The sequence below is a fragment of the Heptranchias perlo genome, chromosome 14 (assembly GCF_035084215.1).
Source record: "Heptranchias perlo isolate sHepPer1 chromosome 14, sHepPer1.hap1, whole genome shotgun sequence".
NCBI classification, from domain to species: domain Eukaryota; kingdom Metazoa; phylum Chordata; class Chondrichthyes; order Hexanchiformes; family Hexanchidae; genus Heptranchias; species Heptranchias perlo.
Genome location: NC_090338.1, coordinates 47,031,110 through 47,054,274, shown reverse-complemented (window position 1 = coordinate 47,054,274; position 23,165 = coordinate 47,031,110). Strand labels below are relative to the sequence as shown.

General features: G+C 40.9%; 1 protein-coding gene across 1 annotated transcript in view; it reads left to right on the top strand.

The window, feature by feature from the left end:
- The window catches only part of pde6a (phosphodiesterase 6A, cGMP-specific, rod, alpha), a 49,130-nt gene extending 34,576 nt beyond the window's left edge, over window positions 1-14,554 (top strand). The window contains exons 16-22 of the mRNA XM_067995842.1: window positions 5,860-5,960; window positions 6,100-6,207; window positions 6,493-6,556; window positions 7,644-7,718; window positions 7,979-8,062; window positions 12,674-12,830; window positions 14,496-14,554. Coding sequence (XP_067851943.1) covers window positions 5,860-5,960; window positions 6,100-6,207; window positions 6,493-6,556; window positions 7,644-7,718; window positions 7,979-8,062; window positions 12,674-12,830; window positions 14,496-14,554 — 648 coding nt within the window. The remainder of the gene's footprint in view (window positions 1-5,859; window positions 5,961-6,099; window positions 6,208-6,492; window positions 6,557-7,643; window positions 7,719-7,978; window positions 8,063-12,673; window positions 12,831-14,495) is intronic.
- Window positions 14,555-23,165: the final 8,611 nt, after the last annotated feature.

Here is a 23,165-nt window from a genome sequence, read left to right as displayed (position 1 = left end):
GAATATAATTCTGCTGCTGCTGATGGCCCACAGCGCCTCATGGATGCCCAGTTTTGAGCTGCTAGATCTGTTCGGAATCTATCCCATTTAGCACGGTGATAGTGCCACACAACACGTTGGATGGTGTCCTCAGTGCGAAGATGGGACTTCATCTCAACGAGGACAGTGCGGTGGTCACTCCTACCAATACTGTCATGGACAGATGCATCTGCGACAGGTAGTTTGGTGAGGACGAGGTCAAGTAGGTTTTTCCCTCATGTTGGTTCGCTCACCACCTGCTGCAGGCCCAGCCTGGCAGCTATGTCCTTCAGGACTCGGCCAGCTCGGTCAGTAGTGGTGCTACCGAGCCACTCTTGGTGATGGACATTGAAGTCCCCCACCCAGAGTATATTCTATGCCCTTGCTACCCTCAGTGCTTCCTCCAAGTGGTGCTCCACATCTGGCTCTCTACTTGCTTACAAACTGTTAAACACTTAACTTCTTCCAGTTCTGACAAAAGGTCATCAACTTGAAAGGTTAACGCTGTTTCTTTCTCCTCTGATGCTGCCTGACTTGCTGAGTATTTCCAGAATTTTCTGTTTTTATTTCAGATTTCCAGCATCCGCAGTATTTTGCTTTTGAGGAAATGCAAGAATTAGTTGGGGGAGGTTACACATAAGTTGAATGTGTTTGATTTCAAGGGTGTCAAATTTTGTTTGATAACGCTCCTGTGAAGTATCTTTGGACATTTCACTACGTTAAAGGTGCTATATAAATGCAGTTGTTGTTATTTTCGTTGTCGTTGTATTGCAGATTTTAAATATTTTATTTATATTAAGTGAATATTGTATCGAAAATGTAAAAAGGACGAAACCCAGAGATCAGAGAGTAAGATTGCAAAAATTTTAAATACAAGGAATATTGGGGGGAGAAAATGGCAAGAACATGTATTAATGGTGCTTTTAGGTTACTGGTAAATCTATGGTTATTTTCATTAAAATTTGCACTAATGGCTTACACAAGAATAGAGGGAAATTCTTCTTTTGTTTGCATATAATTAAATCATCAGTGCCAGCTATTCCACGTTTAATGCAGTCATAACACTGCACTTTTTGGGATCAATGCCACGTTATTTTCATTGTCTTGGTGCCAAGCCTAAATTTGAAAGTTTTGATGTAAGCAAGATTACATGCAAGAGATGGCTGTGCATTGGTTTTGAAGAAAGGCTGCCTTTGACTTAGATTATTTTAAATTTAAGCTCCTCCTGTATTCTTTTTCTACTTCCCACTGGTACTAGGGGGGTGAATTTCCTCACCATTTTTGGCAAATTTATCAGTAGGAACTGTCGAGGATTTTTTTTTGCTGACAAGAGCTGCCAACACATCAGCTCTCTTTGCCCCTACATGACTGTACCAATCATCATTATCTGACTGAAGATGTCAGTACCATATAAGTGCACTCTTTCCTGTACGATTCTAACCTCCGTCATTAACAAAGCACCATATCAGTGCACATTCACTCCAGATGTACTTATAGAAGACCTTTATATTGTTTTTATGTTCCCTGCAATCTTAATTTTGTTATCGATTTATTTTTGTATGTCTAACCAGTTTCTTAACAGTCTTCACCCTTTTCTTATATTCCTGCTTGTCCACCACTGAACCTGAAGATCTATATTTGAGGAATGCCTCTTTTTTTGCCTCCTCTTAAATGCTACCACTGAGCTAAGGAGTCAGCCTTGGCTGAATTGTAGTACTCTCACCTCTTAGTCAGAAGAATGCTAGGTTCATGCCCAATTCTAGGTGCTTGAGCACATAATCTAGGCTGACACTTCAATGTAATACTGAGGGAGTGCTGCATTGTTGGAGGTGTCATCTTTCGGATGAGGTGTTAACCGAAGACTCCATCTGCCCTCTCAAGTGGCTGTAAAAAAAATCCCAGGAAACTATTCAAAGCAGAAAAATGGAGTTGTCCCATTGTCCTGGCTAAAATTTATCCTTCAATCTCCTTCATTAAAACAGATAATCTGATCTTTTATCACATTGCTATTTGTGGAACCTTGCTGTGCACAAATTGGCTGGCATGTTACCCTACATTACAAAAGTACTCAAAATTGCTTCATTAGTAATAAAGTGCTTTGGGACATCAATGAAGTTGTGAAAGATGTTATATAAATGCAAGTTCTTTTTCTTTCTTTGTTGTTTTGATATAGGTTTCCATTTATGTATATTTAGAAAGGTTATATAATAATGTTGTAGTCCACGCACCGATTCTTCGTCTCACCTTTGCATTTGCTTAGGTCCAATTGTGACAATAATAAATTGTTTTAGAACTACAGACCATAGTGTTAACACAATTTACTGGCATAAAGCAAATTATATTTAAATCCCTCCCTTAGCAACAGAAATGTATTTTTATGCTGCATCATTATTTAAGGAGCAGGGACCCTATTCATGTAATGGAGCATTTGCACTCTGTATTTACTGGTATTGCAGCTATATTAAGGCGAAATACATTGTGCAAGATAGCATACTATTCTTTTGGGCCTGATATTAGGAGGGAGGCGGGTTGGCAGCGGGGGGTCGACTGGGCATGTGGGTAACGCGCCCAGTGAAATCGGTGGGTTTGGCACACGATCATAAGTAAATTGAAGCCACTTACCTTGGCTTCCGGGTTTTGCGCTGGAAAGCTGCGCAGCGGGCGGACTGCACACCTGCATCATAGGCTGTCAGCTGGAGGAGCCATATTTAGAGGGGCAGTCCTCCACTGACTGATGCTGCAGAAAATAGGCAAAATGACAGCCTGGAGCAGCCCAGGGGGAAGGCTGCTCCCAGGTTTAATGTGCCTCACTCCAGATCCTACTGGATGGGGTGAGGAGGAGGGGGAGGACAGAGATCTTCTCCCCGGCAGACGGGAGGAACTGGCCTGTCTCTGCCACCACGAAAGCCTGGCTCGAGGAGGTCACCAGCACCACCACCACCAGCTGCAATGACCTAAGTAGGTCAGCTGAAGTGAGTACACTTAATCATTCCCCGACACTCCGTCTGCCACATCACCGCCCCCACCCCACATCTCCTTCTACACTGCCAACACTACTCTATCACATCACTCCTCACTCCTACTCAAAGCTCATCCTCATCTTACCTGCAATTACTCACCTCGCCAGTACTCATCCCACCACTACCACTCAACCCAATCCTCATACAATCTCATGGCTCTATCTCATACTCACCCTCTCATGCATCTCTTTCACGGTCAGCCTCACCCCACCTGCCACTATCTGTGCTGCAGCCACAGGGCACGCATCACGTATGTATAATAGGAAGCGTAAGGCAAACGTGTTGTGAGCATGAAGGGGATGCACAATGGTGTTTGAGGGTTTGTCATGGTTTTTACTTATATTTTTTTTCTGATCAACTCACATTACATATTATATTGTCATCACTACTGCCACGTCTTGGCCATTCTTGACTGGCTTGTGCAATAATGCCCTTTCATGAGGTTCTCCATGAACACCCTTGATGCCACTCAGTGGGTCACCCTACAGTTGGTGTATGTGTAGTTGCACGACTACTTTGTGCAGGTGCCTGTTGCGCAGCACTGTGTTGTGTAGCTCCACGTGGCGGAGGTGGACGGCATGCCTGGCGAGGCTGGTGATGTTGCTTATCCTCCAATGGAGTGATGAATGCAGCAATGGACCCTCCCCTCCCCCCAAATCCTGACAGTGTGAGTGTGAGGGGGTCCACAAAGTAGGTAAATGTGTTTGGACAACAGAGTTTAGGGTATGATTTAATAATTTGGAGTGTGTAGACAACGGTGTGGCAGGCAAAACTTTGCCTGAGGTGACAGAGTGCACTGCTGCAATGAATGAGGGTTTACCCCGCACTTGTTAAATGGACCTTGCAGCCGCCACTGGCTGCTGGCTGCATCACATCTGTTTAAACATGGGAAACATGCTCTGGGTAGTCCAAAATCTGAATCCTCCTAAAATCTCCAACTAATGAGGTCTGTAAACGACCTTAAGTACCCAGATAATGATATTAAGTGGGATCCCGCCGGCTTTGATTGCTGGTGGGAGTCCCGCATGCGGGGGCTGCGCACACCGATTCGCGTCATTGGGGAACCTGGAAGTGGACAGGTTGGAGTCGGGCTCCGGGCCCACTCTGGGAATCCCCAATTTTAGGAGCCCCCCCCCCGCAACGAACGCACCCGCTCGGCCATCCGAAAATTGACCCCTTGATCTCTCGGACCGAGAGTTTGGTTCCATCAGAGACAGATGAGATGAAAGTTGATGATTGCAAACCAGAAGGCTTCTAAGTGAAATGAATTTATGCAGTCTATGTCCAGTTTTTAATGATCAAGAGACCACAGCACCAACTGCCCATAATTTGGCAGGAATTGTTACGAAATAATTTGATAATCCACTCATACTACACTTATATTGAAATGGCTCTGAATTTGGCTAGATGCTAGAAGCAAACTTGTAGCATAACTAAATTGGTATACCACAGAACTATTGGTATGCCACTACTGTGCAGCATCAGAACTTAAAAAAGCAACTCTTTTGGAAGTTTTGTTCTAGATGGATCCAGATGCATTATAGTACCAAGTATTGTAGAGTGACCCAGTTGTGCACCATGAAACTTCAAAATTATAAAGAGTTTTGAGAGGATAAATAGGGAAAAACTATTTCCACTGGATGGTGAGTCAGTAACTAGGGGGTCTAACTTTAAGATCATCACCACTGTTCCGGAAACTGTGGTGGAAACAGAATCCACAATAACGTTTAAAAAGGATGTAAATAAATATGTGAAAAAGAAAAAAATTAAGTGTGTGGGAAAAGTGTATGGTGATGGGACAAAGTGGAGATCTCTTTCAGAGAGGAAGCACAAGCAGGATGGGCCAAATGGCCTTCTCTGTGCTGTAAAATTCTATGACTTTATGACCCTAGAACATTTAGCAGGGCTAGCATTAGTCTCATAGTGATTATTCTGGGTACTAGAAGAGTTTGTGGGATGCTAATTGAACGATTGATGTGGGAAATAAAAATATTGGGGATAATTTTAACATAACATGCCTGACGGGAAACTGATTGGTTCGGATTGGCTGCCTGTTTTACACCCTGTCCACTTCCATTGAAGTCAATGGATAGTGAAATAGGACGGGCTGTAAAACAGTCTGCTGATCAGATCCCCTAATTTTACTGCTGAGAGAATTAACATAAAATTACCGCCCCCCATTATTGATTGAGTAACTGGTAATCATCTGTTGCTAGAGCTACGGCACAATTTTAGAGTCTCTGACCCATATACTGTACCTAATCTGGAAGTGCTCAATGTTGCTACCACATTCAGAAGAGGTATGCAGCATTGACATCTTTCAACTTGATGTGCACAAAAAATAATTTATTTTTAAAAAGGACATCATTGTCAGATGGCACAATTCTTTGTAACACCAATGCAGTCTGACTGATTAGTAGGACACAGGTTCAATCTCCCACCTGGAATTGTTCCCAATCTCTGTCACGTTGCTATGGGAGACTCTGAGTAGGTACTTCCTGGAGGAAGGTATGGGAAATCAGAGCGTGCATGTCACCAGGGTACTCTGCACGCTTCTTAACAGCTGGCTCAAGACTAGCATTTCCTGAAACACGGAACCAAGTCATTCTCCAATCCTGTTGCCATAGGAAACATATGGCTGGAGATACCATAGAAGAGAATAATCTGGAAAAAATTAGACCGTAGATTAAAGTAAATGTTGAAAAGAGTTAATAATGTGTTCTGAAATAGTTTTCTTTTACACGTGTTTGTTACTGTAATGTAGTAGATGGTGCTGATTCTGCCTCATGTTTTACTTAGTGGTGTGTTTGATTTTTGAAAGGATTTAAATATCTTCCAAAATCTCAACAGAAGACAGTATGAACATGTATTACATCTGATGGACATTGCCATCATTGCTACAGACTTGGCACTTTATTTCAAGTACGTTTTTCAAATATTATATTAATAAAAACTCATTGAGATTTTATATCATTTTCTTAGAAATAATTAAATGTAAACTCTATTGGCTTGAAATTCAATAATCAAATAGTGTCCTATTAATATTTCTATTACATGACAGAAAGAGAACAATGTTTCAAAAGATAGTTGACCTGTCTGAAACATATGAAAGCACTGAAGAATGGGTGCAGTTTATGATACTGCAAACAACCAGGAAAGAGATTATCATGTAAGCCCTTTTAAAAAATTTTTAATGGAATCTCTTTGAAATGTCAAACCTGCAATTGGACATTAAAATTTGCTGAAAAACCCAGCTTTAAATAAGCCTATACAATTCAGAAAAGTCTTGGCTTGAGAATTTTCAAGTTAGTTACTTATGCTATGTTTCCACCCAAGATGCTTGCAGTAGTTATGATACTATGGTTACTTATAATTATAGTACTAATTATTATTGTGGTTATAGTACTGAGTTTAATTTCTTATCTCTATATCATCCTGTGCATCATTAATTTAGGGCCATGATGATGACAGCGTGTGACTTATCTGCCATCACAAAACCTTGGGAGGTACAGAGCAAGGTAAAAAAATATATAATTTTTAGTTTTATTCCTGCATTACTCTCTTTCTTTAAATTTAGGTGGATAATTTGATAAGGTGTTGATTAAAATGTTATCAATTAGAATTGTAAAAATAGCTCAACATCAACTGTACCTATTCATTTCGATCAGTCTTATTTAGTAATGGGCACAATGGCAGTGACTGGAGTTCTCTGTGTGGTAATCGTAGGCAGAGACCAACGTCCCATCACTCTGTGATGCAGCATGTTGCAGCAATCCAGAAAGTGGTTTCAAGTAAGATATAGATTGGGATTGTGGCCTTGGGATGAGGCTTTGACAACAATCTTTCAAGCATCCCTAGATATGGAAATTGTGCCAGATAACTGGAGGGTTGCTAAGTTAACACCTCTTCAAGAAGGAAGAAAGGGATAAACCAGTTAACTATAGGCTATTCAAAAAACAAAAAAATGCAAAAATGGAGGTCTGCTGTGAAACAAAATGCAATATGCAAAATGCAGCCAAGGGTATATAAAGATTCAGAAGAAGGGTCCAGTCATGTGGTAGAGGCAGAAAGCACATTAAAAATATTTATGTTGTTCCTGTTCTCCTCTAGATAGCATGACAAGTGAATAATCCTCCCACGGAAAGCTTCCCAATCAGAAAAGCCATAGGCAGAAGTACTCCGACTCTGAGTTTCTAGCTCCCCATCTCCAGGGAAACCATTATCCTAAAACAATAAAGGGTAGGAATCTAAACATGATCCACTACCCCAATTTCTCTTTAATTGATGTCTGTTGAATTACTGGAGACATTTTTCCCATTCCCAATGAATGCCATATCTCCATGGTAATCATTGACTAGCATGGCCAGACACTTCCTTGGATGACTGGATGAAGTGAGATCAGTCAGTTATCACCTCCAGTGACTCCATGATTGCAATAATAGCCAGTCACTGAATAGATGAACTGAACAAAATTTCTTACAGGTTGTCAAAATGCGTTACAATTTTGAGAAGGCCTATATTACTACATTAAAATTGATGGCAGCCAATTCTCTGTTGTTACACTGTTACGTGTCCCAGAACTGACATCTTTCCCTTCCATTCAAGGTAGCTCTTTCTGTAGCAGCTGAATTCTGGGAACAGGGTGACTTGGAACGAACTGTATTAGAACAGCAACCTATTGTAAGTACTGATAGGGATGGGTCAATGACTTGAAGCACAGAAACTTTAAAACAAAATAATAGGTTCAAGTTATTCTCCTAAAAACTACAGTGCTTTTTTGTTAACGGTATTTGCAGGTTGTAATTCAATAAACAATATAAAATGTATTCCAAGTTGAACTTGATAAAAGTGATAGGCAAATATCAGAATGAACACATTTTGAACTGTACAGTGTTTCTGGTTATTAAAAATATTACTTTGTCTCTCCATGACTCTTCTAGCCTATGATGGACAGAAACAAGGCTGCTGAACTTCCAAAACTTCAAGTTGGTTTCATTGATTTTGTGTGCACATTTGTATACAAGGTAAGAATATAGGCAGTAAAATACTTAAGAACAGCTTCACTATAAAGCACTATTATTGAAATATTATTTAAAATTTAGGAATTTAATATCCTAAATGTAAGTATGAAAATTCTCTCAGAACAAGAGTTTTTTATGACCTTGTTTCCTAATTCATCGGACCCCAAAAAGATGTTCAATATTAAGCTCCAGAATAAGGCAAAATGGATTCAAGCTTAAGGTGGATGCATAGTTAAAATATAATTTCTTCATGCAGAGAGTGGGGAATATGTGATTATGTGGAATATTCTATCCAAGAAGGCAGTGGAAGTGAAGTATGTTATAAATTTCAGGAGGATGATGGAGATATTTTTTGTTGGAAAAGGCAATCGAGGTGTATGAGAAATAGGTTTCAAAATAAAGTCTGTGATCTTTGGGACCAGTGCAATGGATGGAAATGGTCTTTTCCAGTCCTGTACAGTCTAAGGACATATTCTGGGGCTTGAGGGAGAGGGGGAAGAGAGAGGGGGTAGTTAAGGATGTCCAGAGATGCATCATGGTAACCATGGTCTCCTGGAGCGTGCAGAGGAATTTTGCAGTTTGTCCTGAAATTGGTCCCAGGCTTTTTGTTTTCTAATGTAAGGAGTCGCACAACACCAGGTTATAGTCCAACAGCTTTATTTGAAATCACAAGCTTTCGGAGCTATGCTCCTTCGTCAGGTGAGTGAAGAATTGCATAAAGGCACAGCATATATAGTCAGAGAACAATGCCTGGTGATTACAGATAATCTTTCTAACTGCCCTTTATCACACCTCGGCAGAGAGATAATCACAGCAATCAAAGGAGTGAATGGTGTTCAGACAGGTTAGTCAGGGAAACATTACATCCAATAATACTGAGGTGGGGTCACAAGGGGTCAAATGAGAAAGACAGAGAGAGAGAGAGAGACCAGAAAGAGAGAGAGAGAGAGAATGACCAGTTGTATTAAAAACAGATAACTTTTTTTCGCTGGAAATCGCAGCAGGTCCGGCTGCATCTGTGTATGGAGAACAAGCCAACTACGACTTGAGTCTGGATGACTCTACGTCAGGTAGGGTTACATGTAGCGTAACATGAACCCAAGATCCCGGTTGAGGCTGTCCTCATGGGTGCGGAACTTGGCTATCAATTTCTGCTCGATGATTTTGCATTGTCGTGTGTCTCGAAGGCCGCCTTGGAGAACGCTTACCCGAAGATCGGAGGCTGAATGTCCTTGACTGCTGAAGTGTTCCCCGACTGGGAGGGAACCCTCCTGTCTGGCGATTGTTGCGCGGTGTCCGTTCATCCGTTGTCACAGTGTCTGCATGGTCTCGCCGATGTACCATGCTTCGGGGTATCCTTTCCTGCAACGTATGAGGTAGACAACGTTGGCCGAGTCACAGGAGTATGAACCATGTACCTGGTGGGTGGTGTCCTCTCGTGTGATGGTGGTATCTGTGTCGATGATCTGGCATGTCTTGCAGAGGTTGCCGTGGCAGGGTTGTGTGGTGTCGTGGACGCTGTTCTCCTGAAAACTGGGTAATTTGCTGCGAACGATGGTCTGTTTGAGGTTAAGTGGCTGTTTGAAGGCGAGTAGTGGAGGCGTGGGGATGGCCTTAGCGAGGTGTTCGTCATCATCGATGACATGTTGAAGGCTGCGAAGAATATGCCGTAGTTTCTCTGCTCCGGGGAAGTACTGGACGACGAAGGGTACTCTGTTGGTTGTGTCCCGTGTTTGTCTTCTGAGGAGGTCTATGCGATTTTTCGCTGTGGCCCGTCATAACTGTCGATCGACGAGTCGAGCGTCATATGTATTTGCTTTCCCCAGGAGTTAGTGTTACTAGTGATTGGGCAGTGTGGCGCATGAGGCTGCACCTTTTAATGGACAGCGTGATACTGATTGGCCTGATGCTCTCTTCTCACCCTTTTTGTTTGCTCGTATGTCTATTTTGACCGATGTGCTTTTTGGTAAGGTTTTCACAGTTTTCTTACTGTACCGTTGCATATCTAGATTGAAATTTACAAGCTGATATCCCAAATTGTCCTGCAGCTATATTCCAGTGCAGTGAACAGCTGAGCATGATCATTATCAGTATTGAAATTCTATTTGGGTTGAACACCTGAATCAATTTCCAGGACCCGGAATGTGGCAAATCCTGCACAGTTTAATGGCAGTTTGTTGAGTATGTCACACATGAAAATCTTTCTGGCTGGAAAATCCAAGGTGGCAAGTTTGCAGAAGATTACTTCTTCAATAGTAAACTGGAAAATATTTTCTCCAAAGGAGATCACACTTTATACAATCTTTCTTAGGATCTGGATAGAAAACTTTAATTGAAAGTTTACTTGTGACAGACCCATCCATCCTGTTTCAGATCATATGAATCTCTAAATGATACAGTCTAAATTAAATTGTAGGTACATTTTTCAAGGCCCTACACTGCAGGTGTGAGCTCAGACAGAGCCAGCCCATATCGGATAATCGCAGACACACATGTCTGTGATTATTCCGTATGTTCTGACTGCATGTAAGGCTCTGCTGACTTAGTGGGGTTTAACAAAATTTGCCCTTACATAACTTCTTTCAGTAAAAATTTATAGTTTGCCAATATTGGGACGATTTTAAAATGGTTTCTGGGAATGTTGGCTGTGTTTTTCTGTATGAAGGAAGTTGTGGAATACACAAAATGGTCCACAGCTCTTAAAAGGAAAGGATTCATCTCTGTTTATGCTGATTGCCTATAGGCAACCCCTCACTAAGAGAAAATAGTTTGGTTGTTTCGGCAGACACATGCGTCATTTAGGATTGAGTTAGACATAATATTGCCTAACAAAGGGTAATAGATGTCAAATCCACCCAATCAATAAAAATAATTAATACTGATCACCAGACTGTCACCTGCTTATATTTACAGTCTATGAAGTTTGCAATTGTCCCGTAAGGGGCTTTTGTGAGGCTTGCTGTTTTGCTTCTTCCTGAAGCCATGCGAATTGCTTGTCAGAATTCTGAGGGGCCTTTTGAAATGTATTTTTGATTAATAGTTCTGATTACCTGTGAAGATACCTTTTATCTTTTTTTGTATCAGCTCAGCATCAAATGGCAGTGGAGGCTTATAAACTAGCTGTGTGTTCCGTGCTCTTTAGCTCCCTTTTTACTGTACCACTATAAGGCCAGAGGCAAGCAGAGGAATCTATGGGTTATCTTTCTCAGTTAAAAGCTATTTTTAATTATGAATGGCCCAAGGTAACAAGGATTACTTCGGCTTCTGGGCTTTTATAATTTTTGAAATTATTTTAAAGCGCCAGTGAGAAATCCAGTATTATTATTTGGCTAATGAATCCACTTAGCTTCAGTGTTTCTTTTCTGAAACAATAACATGCAGACAGACCATATAATACATGTTAAAATTACAATTTTTTAAGAGACAGAAAACGGACAAAGGAAAGGGGGTTAATTAGTAATTTTTAGCCTGCATCATACAATCTGTAAGCCTGTTATTTTCCACCAGTTTTGGGAAAATCTGAAGTGCAGGGTGGTACCCTGCATTATTTCCAATGTGCACCCCAATAATATCAGGTTCATTGCTGTCGCGAGGCCCATAATCCTAGATACTTTGCCAACAAGGTCACATTCATTAGAAATACATACTTGCCTATGGAAGCTTTTCCATTCAGCACAAGTGAAAAGTATCCGGAGAGTGTGCGGCCCTATTGTCCAGTGTTCCTAGGGCTGGGGGTGGGGTGGGGGGGCGGGCGATTGATTGATTGCTGAAACTGCGAGACGAAGCAAACCAAGTATGTAAACTATTTTTGTTCTGCCTCCCAGAGCCCTACTAACACTGTGGCACTTCAGACAGGTGCCCCAGTTATGCTGGAATCAGCACAGGCACCCGCCAAAAACATTTAACTGACCTCGATCCCGGAATTTTTGGCACAGTCAGGATCATAGGCAAGGAGCAGGCAGAAGTTCCGGGCCACCCTAAATCTGCCTCCCCCACCACCCCCCCAACCCATCACACCAGATTTCACATGTCAAAGTGCCCAAAGTATACAAAAAAATAATAGCTGGGGATTTACAAGTAATTCATATACAATTATCCTATATAACAGCTCCTCTAGTGCTTGAAAGGGAAAGGGAAAGACAGATCCAGTCCTGAAGATGACAGGGCCAAGGTGCAAAGAAGGGCAGATGCATGCTCCATTTCAATAGCTATTCAAAAGAGATGTCAATCAAAAGCTACTGGTTCCACCTACCAAGTAATGTGTTTATTGAGAGTCACTTTCCTGTTGGCAAGATTTCAGCAACAGGATTTTATGGCTCTCTCGTCCTCAGTGCAATGTTTCAATAGCACTTAGGCTATGTCCATAATAAAAGCCCAGTATACTACCAATTCTATTGGTAATAGAGATGTTTCTCATTTTAGAAATATTCCCACATTCCTCATATATCTAGAAATGCTGTGCCATTTTTAAAAACTTTAAAAAAAACTTTTCTCCAGGTTATTTTGTCCATTATATTTATCTTAATTAGAATTGAGCAAAATCTGAATGTTGCGAACGTGTAATTAGTTAGTGAATATTTATTTGTACTAATAATAATCTTTCTGTTATATTAGGAATTCACAAGATTTCATTCTGAAATTCAGCCAATGCTCCTTGGCATACTCAACAACAGAAAGGAGTGGAAAGCACTGGCTGTTGAGTATGAGGAAAAAATGAAAGCCATTGAGGAAGAGAAAACGCGAAAGGAAGAAGAACTTGCGGCAAAACAAGGTTAGACATCTGAAGATGATTCACAAAATAGAAGGATACGCTGAATGGGTAGATGAAGTAGGGTGGGAGGAGGCTCGTGTGGAGCATAAACACTGGCATGGACCAGTTGGGCAGAATGGCCTGTTTCTGTGCTGTAAATTCTATGTAATGCTATGTAAAATACAGAAGTGCAAATACAACCCAGTGCACTTTGTAAAATGTCTCAAATTGGACACTTAGGGGTGGACTTCCCCCAGAAGGGTATCCGGGTGGTTGGCCAGCAGGCTGTGGCCAAAATCTGAGTGCACTGGAGCAGCCTGCTGGCTACCGCAATATTGGACAGCCCGCCTGGCCTTTGGGCCAGAGGAAGACAGTTCCTGGGGGTTGGGGGGGGGTGGTGGACCGTTTGGCGGAAAGGGAGGGAGTTGGAGCGGCAGATGCCCAGACTGGGTTTGTGGGGTTGGGAGGAGCACTCCCACAAAAATGAAACGGAACTTAGCTGTCAGGTCCTGTTTGGCCGGACCGCCACCTGATGCGGGTCAGATCGTGCACAATGCATGCTCAGGCTAGATCAGTCCATAAATGGCAATCAGGTGCCATTGACATCATAGGGTCCCAATTTCCATTTTAAATCAGCCCTCAAGCCTGACTTCGAAGGCCAGTTTAGCCGCCCAGCGGTAGGCCCCCGGTGAAAATTGCTCACCATTTTTGGGATGTCACCGCGCCATATCCACCAGGCAAAAGGGCTAAAATTTCAGCTTGTAACATGTTAAAAAGATGAGTAAATTGAAAATGGGAAACAAGAATTCAGATCGTTTCAAAAGCAAAATACTGTGGACGCTGGAAATCTGAAATAAAAACAGAAAATGCTGGAAATACTCAGCAAGTAAGGCAGCATTTGTGGAGAAAGAAACAGAGTTAACGTTTCAGGTCGATTACATTTCATCAGAATTGGAAGAAGTTAAAGATTTAACAGTTTTTAAGCAAGTACAGAGCCAGGGAAAGGGTGGAGGGCAGGAGGGAGGGGAGGGGAGGAAAGAACAAAAGGGAAGGTCTGTTATAGGGTGGAGGGCAGGAGTGATTAAATGACAAAAGGGATGATGGTGCAAGGCAAGGAGAGTGGTAATGGGACAAGTAAGGAACCAAAAGATGGATCTAGAGGAGCTGCAAATGGTAACAGCAGAACCATTAGCAGAACCTGCTGTCTGCAAAAATGGGAGCAGTGGTTATGATCTGAAGTTATTGAAATCAATGTTGAGCTCAGAAGGTTGTAAAGTGCCTAAACAAAAGATGAGGTGCTGTTCCTCTCGCTTCCATTGAGCTTCATTGGAACAGTGTCGGAGACCAAGGACAGAGAGGTCAGAGTGGAAATGGGACAGAAAATTAAAATGGCAAGCGACCGGAAGGTCGGGGTCATGCTTGCGGGCTGAGTGGAGATGCTCAGCAAAGCGATCACCCAATCTGCATTTGGTCTCCCCAATGTAGAGGAGACCTCATTGTGAACTGAAATTCAGATTATTTGGGCTTCTGACAAGAGCTGATGTATCTATTTATGAATTGTGCTTGTGCTTGGAGCAATTTGTAAACTATAATTTAAAATATTATAGGACTATCAATCTAATTTGTATCACAGAATCAAACCTGACTTCATTTAATGTGCATTTTTTCTCTCTTTTCAAATTGCAGCTGGTGACACATCACAAAAGGCACAGGGTTCTCAGTCTAAGACTTGTGCTCTCTTGTAAACAACAGCAAGAAGAAATTAATAATGAATATTTTGAGGTCTTCACATGCACTATAATACTATAATACAGATATTTGGAGAAAAATAGTCAACTGTTTCAAAATTAATTGCATCCTTAAATTTGTGAGTGCAAATATAACAAGGGACTCTAAGGTTATCAAAGAATATGGGGATAGGGCGGAAAAGTGGAGCTGAGGTAGACGATCAGCCATGGTTTTATTGAAAGGCGGAGCAGGCTCGAGGGGCCGTATCGCCTACTCCTGCTCCTATTTCTTATGTTCGCCAGTTAAAGTAAAACCTTTATAAGCTTTTTGAGATACATGGGTCTCATGTTCCACATTATAAAAAATGATTTAGAAAAATCAGGTTAATATCCACTGCAAAGATTTTATTATTTTACCTTATGAGTTATTGCATAAAACTGTAAAAGTATGAGATACAACAAATTAAAATATCTGTTTAACAGATAGACTAAGTAATTGTTTTGGACCCTATATGGAGATGGAAAGAGATTATGTATCAATTTGTGAAAAGAATTTGGAGCTTCAGGCTGTAGTGGTACGTTGATACAATAGCCTTTCATTATCCCTGACATTCCTGTGTTCACTAATGAGTACAAAAGTCCAATTCTTACTTTTTAGAACTTTGTTAAGGAGCATCTTAGTTATTAATGCGGTGAAAGATTTGGTATCATCACCACAGCAGTGAAAGAAGTGAATAGTTCAGAGGAGTTTTCTGCCCAACAGCACAGTTATATCACAGTGCTTAATAGCATTGGTGGGTATGTCTCAGTGGAGTAGGATAGGGTGTCTTGGGAGCACAGAGGGCATAGGAGGCCCACAACTTGCAAAATCTATAACCTACACAGCAGGTCAACTGTAACAGAGTCATCAGTGTGAGGTGGCTCAGGCTCATTGGGGAAGCTATTGACTGAGTTATGCCATGCGATTCACAAAGATCTGCATCAAGAGTCACCTATTTGCCAGGCACTACCACTGCGCTCAATTTTTTGGAGAGACTTTCCAGGTACCTTTGGGGGAATGTCAGGAGACAGCAGATTTGTCTAGCTTTTGACCACTTAACCTTTATTTCCACTCAATGAAATAATGAGAGACTGTAAGTTATATTAAAAACGCATCAATTTTGTTCAGTTGTGATGATGTTTAATTGTGTATGGGGCAGACTTTCTGTGGGGGTTCTCCCAATTGTCCACTGTAACTTTGACGGTAGACCCTTCAAAATCAGTGGTCTGTGCTTCATCCTGTGCTTTATCATCAACATCATTAGCTACACTTGTGTAGTGTGTGTATTTGTATGTGCATGTTCCAGGCAGGGTGGTAATGATGGTGCTCTGGTGTTGTGTTCTTTGGGTGCTGCTGGTAGTCCACTTGATTCTCCTCATTCTGGAGGAGATATTATGGGGCCAATTTTCATGTACAGGTCTAAATGGTTTGGAACTGGTGCTAATCTCACCTGACTTGTCAAATGCAAATAGCCCTTAATTCTCCAGTTTAACCTAATCTGACTAACTATTCACAAATCCAGATCTGGATGGATCTAAGTAAGGCATTATGGGGACTTTTAATTTAAAGTCACTTAATTCAAATTATCCGATAATCTGAATTTTTTGAGCACTAAATTACCACCTATTTATGTTGATTATGTGAATTATTGGTTAATTTGATTTTTTAAGATAAAAAATTGTCCTTTTATTACTCTATCTTCATGGTAATTTAAATTGTGCAGTGTTAGAGCATCTAAGCTAGTACATTCTAAAAGAAAATTTAGTTCATGTAAACTGACAGATATTTATATAGTATATACATGTTTTAAATATTATGGCTGTGTAAACTTTGACTTTATTGTAATCCCTTAGCTACTGGTGCTGAATGTATTGTTTTCATACATGCTTGAAGAAATACAATGAACAGCTGTAAGATTTCTCCCCTCGCTTGTTCAGAATACAAAGGGACAAAGATCAAGTGAAACACTACTTATTTTCTAACTGGTTATAGTGTTGGACAGAGTATAAATTAGGAAATTAGAGGAGCATGGAATAAGAGTAATGTAATAATCATGGGGGCTTTAATCTTCATATAGACTGGGCAAACCAAATTGGCAAAAGTAGTTTCGAGGATGAGTTCCTGGAATGCATTCGAGACAGTTTTCTCGAACAATATGTTGAGGAACCAACCGGGGAACAGGCTATTTTAGATCTAGTATTGTGTAATGAGGCAGAGTTAATTAGTAATCTTATAATTAAGATCCTCTGAGGAAGAGTGATCATAATATGATAGAATTTCATATTGAGTTTGAGAGTGATATAGTTAAGTCCGAAACTAGGGTCTTAAATTTAAACAAAATCAATTACGTAGGTATGAGGGGCTAAGGTTGATTGGGAAATTAGATTATAAGATATGGCGGTAGATAAGTAATGGTGAACATTTAAAGAAATAATTCATAATTCTCAACAAATATACAGTCCCTTGAGGAATATAAACTCCATGGGAAAAGTGATCCAACTGTGGCTAACTAGAGAAGTTAAGGATAGTATTAGATTAAAAGAAGAGGCTTACAATGTTGCCAAAAAGAGTAGTATGCCTGAGGATTGGGAGGGATTTAGAAATCAGCAAAGGATGACCAAGAAGTTGATAAAGAGCAAGAAAATTGAATATGAGAGTAAACTAGCAAGAAATATAAAAACAGATTGTAAGAGCTTCTACAAGTATATAAAAAGGAAGAGATTAGCGAAAGTAAATGTGGATCCCTTAGAGGCAGAGAATGGAGAAATTATAATGGGGAATAAGGAAATGGCAGAGATGTTAAACAAATATTTTGTATCTGTCTTCACAGTAGAAGATATAAAAAACATATTGGAAATAGTGGGGAACCAAAGGCTTAATGAGAGGGAAGAGCTTAAAGTAATTAAGAATAGTAAAGAAAAAGTACTGGAGAAATTAATTGGACTAAAAGCCAACAAATCCCTTGGGCCTGATGGTCCACATCCTAGGGTTTTGAAAGAGGTGGATGCAGAGATAGTGGATGCATTGGTTTTGATCTTCCAGAATTTCCTAGATTCTAGAATGGTCCCCATGGATTAGAAGGTACTAAATTTAACCCCGCTATTCAAGAAAAGAGGTAGAGAGAAAACAGGGAACTTTAGGCCAGTTAGCCTGACATCAGTAGTAGGGAAAATGCTAGAATCTATTATTAAGGACGTAGTAACAGGACACTTGGAAAATCATAATATGATTAGGCAGAGTCAACATGGTTTTATGAAAGGGAAATCGTGTTTGACAAATCTATTAGAATTTTTTGAGGGTGTAACTAGCAGGGTAGATAAGGGGGAACCAGTAGATGTAGTATATTTGGATTTTCAAAGGGCATTTGATAAGGTGCCACGCAAGAAGTTGTTACACATGATTAGGGCTCGTGGGATTGGGGGTAATATATTAGCGTGGATTAAGGATTGGTTAATGGACAGAAAACGGAGAGTAGGAATAAACAGGTCACTTTTGGGTTGGCAGGTTGTAACTAGTGGGATGCCGCTAGGATCAGTGCTTGGGCCTCAGCTGTTTACAATATACATCAATGACTTAGATGAGGGGACTGGGTGTAATGTATCCAAGTTTGCTGACGATGCAAAGCTAGGTGGGAAAGTAAGCTGTGAGGAGGACACAAAGAGGCTGCAAAGGGATATAGACAGGCAATGTGAGTGGGCGAGAAGGTGGCAGATAGATTATAATGTGGGGCAATGTGAAATTATCCACTTTGGTAGGAAGAATAGAAAAGCAGAATATTTTTTAAAAGGTGAGAGACTAAGAAATGTTGGTAGTCAGAGGGATTTGGGTGTCCTTGTACACAAATCACAGAAAGTTAACATTCAGGTACAGCAAGCAACTAGGAAGGCAAATGGTATGTTCGTCTTTATTGCAAGGGGGTTGGAGTATAAGAGTAAGGAGATCTTGCTGCAATTATATAGGGCTCTGGTGAGACCACACCTGGAGTACTGAGTACAGTTTTGGTCTCCTTACTTAAGGAAGGATATAATTGCCTTAGAGGGGATGCAATGAAGGTTCACTAGATTGATTCCTGGAATGAGAGGGTTGTCTTATGAGGAGAGATTGAGTAGAATGGGCCTATAGTCTCTGGAGTTTAGAAGAATGAGAGGTGATCTCATTGAAATATACAAGATTCTGAGAGGGCTTGACTGGTAAATGCAGAGAGGCTGTTTACCCTAGCTGGAGAGTCTAGAACTAAGGGTCATAGTCTCAAGATAAGGGGTTGGCCATTTAGGACAGAGATGAGGAAAAATTTCTTCACTCAGAGGGTTGTGAATCTTTGAAATTCTCCATCCCAGAGGGTTTGGATGCCCAGTCGGTGAGTATATTCAAGACTGAGATCGATGGCTATTTGGATACTTAGGGAAAGTGGAGTTGAGGTAGAAGATCAGCCATGATCTTATTGAATGGCGCAGCAGGCTTGAGGGGCTGTATGGCCTACACCTGCTCCTATTTCTTATTTTCTTAGGTTAATTTAATTTGACATACAGACATGACAGTTTGTACTAGAAAGTAAGTAGTAGTTTCTCATACAACTTTTTTCTAGTGAGTACAACTCAAGACCGAAGGCTTGATCAAGTCCAATTTGTCTTGGGATAATAAGAAGGTCCCTCTCCTATGTCATCTTGTTCCAACGTGGCATGTGGTTCTCCTGAAAACCTTTGCAGAATGGGCTGTTTTATATATTTTCCTTCAAATCTGTTGCTGAACATAATATCGTGGGTTTGGGTTGTTTTCAATTCTAACACTAAAATTTTTTTTATCAGTTCCTCTGGTGTTGTAGCTTACTAAGGCCAGTCCTGCTGACACATCCTACCTGCTGTCTCAGCAAACCTGTACCCTACCAGTAAGTAGTAAACAAAATCAATGACCCTTTTCAGGTCATGTCAATGGCCTAATTTCACAACATTCTGATTTTGCTCAAGTTGATAGTTCTGTGTTCTTTCACCAAGTAATCCAGCATTTCAAGTCCATTCTTTTAGTCTCCCTTAAAAACAGGTATTAAAAGTCCATATTGAAAAGTCCAATATCCTTCACAGCATAGCTTGCCAAGTAACTTGACTGCAAGCAATGCTATAAGATACACATTCCTGCTCTCCCCATTTACTTTCCCACCTAGTGCATTCCATAAAATGCCAATTGGGAACATGGAGGCCAATTTCTGCACATGCATGTTGTGTAATAACATTGTTAAAGGCTTCCATTTCAGCCTGAGTATCTTCATTGGCCAGTTTTAGTAAGCTGACGTTAGTATGTTACCAGTGCATTTAGTGGGTTGCAGCAGAGCCGCTGAATCCAACTGTGATTTACAAGACCCGCAGAAAAGTGTATCTCCGCTGCATTTGGCGCTGGCTTCACTGAAGTAATGGAAAAGCATCTTAATATAAAAGCAGCAGGAGAGTGCTCATCAGATATTGGAGTCAATTTCCACATTCACCGCTCAGGCGGTAAACTGTCAGAGTAATCACCTACCCATTATATAACCCACTCCATCGTCATAAAATCAGGCGAGTTCTATAATGGGCAGGAGGTCCGCTCCGCCAGTTTACCACCCGGGCAGTGTAGGTTAAAATGACCCCTATTGTCTTTTGAATCACCATCCACGATTGAGCCAATTGTTGACTCTGGTGGAGCAGGAATCATTTCCAAAACTAGTTAAGCAACATACATTGGACCTAAAGTCATTTCAAGTGGCAACCCACTCTGCAAAAATAGGCCTCACTTTGTCAGTGCACCTGGCCTCATTGAGCAAAGGAAGAGACCAGTTACGATACTGGGCTTGAGATTCAAACTCAATTGATTTCCTAAGCCCAGGCTTTAATAAGCTTGGTTAAAATTTTGTTGGGGTAGGAAAGTGAGGTGGGTGGGGTAATTGCACCCCATTCCACCTCATTTGCATGGCCGCTCCTTCTGGAAACATAATCGCCCTGCCCCTTTCAGGGGAGCACCATGAAATCCTGCAGCAATATAAAAAGGGTTGAGACCTTGTGTAATGGTTCCTCTTCCCTTTTTCCTTCGCGCCATGCCTGGGAACTGAGCATTCCCAGGAAAAATTGACTCTATAGTTTATTAATTTCTGCTGACAATGCATATAATTTTAAGCTTATATGTCTACAGTTCTAAAAATATTTTTAGTTTGGATATCACATTTGTAAGGTTTACCTAACTGAAATGAAATTGAAATCATATGCACAGCAAACCGTACCATGTATTGTGTTGTTCTAATGCATTTTCTAATTCTCAGCAAGCTAAAGGTAATTTTTCACTATTAATTACTTTAAATGTTAAATAGTTTTGGCTAATTAGGATTTTATATTCCAATTAAAGGAATTATGAATGTATGGTTAATAACTTTAAATAATTATTTATCAGAGATCTGAAAATATTGAATAATGTTGTACTCATTGTGACAATTTAAAGCTGAATATGTGAATTAACTGAACAAATGTGATTAACATACATTACGATTCGATGCTTAATTTTGTTTCATTCTGTGATATTAAATAAAGTTTAGACTTAATAACATATGATGTGGACTACTTATTGATGTTTATTGTCTCAAAATGGAGATTGTCAACTTCCTTGGGAAGTTAAGGAGCTGAGACCTTATACTAACATTGTGTTTTATCATATCTAGTCAAGGTGCTCATAGATTGAGCTTATCATAGTCTTTTCAATAACACTTTTTAAAGAGCTTAAAGGAGTACAGCTTTTATTTTAATGACCCTGAAATTTCACGGGGCCATTTCCAACAGTGTTGTGCCCCTGAGCCAGGACTTACACCCGTCGATGCTCTCCAGCTCTCCAGGGTCAACTTATTTAAATATCCATTGGTAGTTCAGTAGCATTTGTCCTATGTAAAATGGGAATAGTGTGTTGTGTATTGGAAATTAGGAGTGCAGCCTTTAGAAAGCCAAAGTGGTAGAAGATTCAGCAGGAGGTTGGGGGAGTAGCAAGTAAGTAGGAAAGTATTTGGCACAGTGAGTTGATTGTCAGGGTACTGTAATGGATGGCTCTTGTGTGATTTCAGGCACTTTTAGACACCCAGGGGAAGCACGGTGTGAGGAAAGAGTAGGTTCATTTATGATCACTTTTGAGTTCCTGGTGTTAAAGAGAATGTCCATTTATGTCATGGTTTGTTATTCATAGAGACTATAGTCATACAGGAGAGGATGCACTTTTATTTCATGCTGACTTAATCAATCAGATGATTAAGGCGTGCATGGTCATGTAGGGACAAAGAAGTCCGCTGTAATGTGGGGGGAAATTTTCACTTTCGGCTCAAGCCGTTAAACTGGTGGTTGCAGATCGGCCACCCATTATACACCCCGCCCGATTTTCAATTCCAACTGTAGGAGTCTGCACTGTTACATGGGTGCCATCTATTACACTCTATACTTTGGGGCAGCTAGCAATGCCATAAAATTGTAGGGTCCTATCACACTGCCACCTTGCTGTCATGCCACATTAGATGAACTTTCCAGCTGAAAAATATGTCAGCTACCTGATGAATATATGTCTGACGACACTCTGGGTGATATTAAACAGATCTTCCATAGCTGCTTCAAATTACCAGTGCCATAAAAATTGAGCGTGGTTGTCACCTTTAAAGCCACAGCAAAATTTTTACAGGTAAATGATGCTGGCCACCGATCTTCATGCATTAGCTGGCACAGCTTTCCTATTGCCTCTTTGTTGAAGTGCATCTTGTCATGCAGAGTTCCTCATTAAGTACCTCAGGGGTTCTGCATGGCCTGCAAATTCATTGGGGGGAGGGTTAATATCTGGAAGGGCACATCCTTCTCATATATTGCCTCACTCTCCTTTCCTCCATCCTTTCCTGATGCGCCTTCTCTTCCTCCATTATAATGGCAAACAAAGGAAGCTTATTGGGAATTCCATACCTGGTCCTCAGACCTCTCATTGTGGGTGAAGGCAAAAATATCCTGGTGGTCTCACAATTGCCCAGATACTCAGAGGCAAGTCCAGCTCTGTATAAATGAAAAGCTCCAAAACCTTTTCCCCAGCTCCATTAGTCTATAGTCAAAGGTTCTTCAAGCTTCACTCACTCATACGCAGGCATACATACAACCACAAAACTATCACGGACAGTAAAGGCAAGCTCTGTTTGAAGGTATCTCTTGGAGCCAGCATCCTATCAAATGTTCATCCTCTGTCGGTGTAGGCCTGGAACATCGGCCTGCCCATCCGGCCAGCAGTCCAGAACAAGACCTGCACCTTGCATCCTCTGTTTGCAAACACCAGTTTAATTATGCACACTCCACAGAATATGGTTTGTGAGATTGAGAGGTAGCACCATTTAAGTCATAGTATTTAGGTAAGGAGGAACAGGAACCTGCTGCCTAGATAGCCACATGGATGTCATCAATAAGCCCCTGCATTTTAGGAAATCCAACAGTGTAGTAAAATTGGACAGGACTCTGTAGCTTGCAGTTAGGTGCCTTGTTCCCTAAGTTAGAGTAAATGTTTGCATCGTAGGACCCACTTTACAGATGTTCGCTTCTATAATGACCTTCCAGTTCTGCTGAA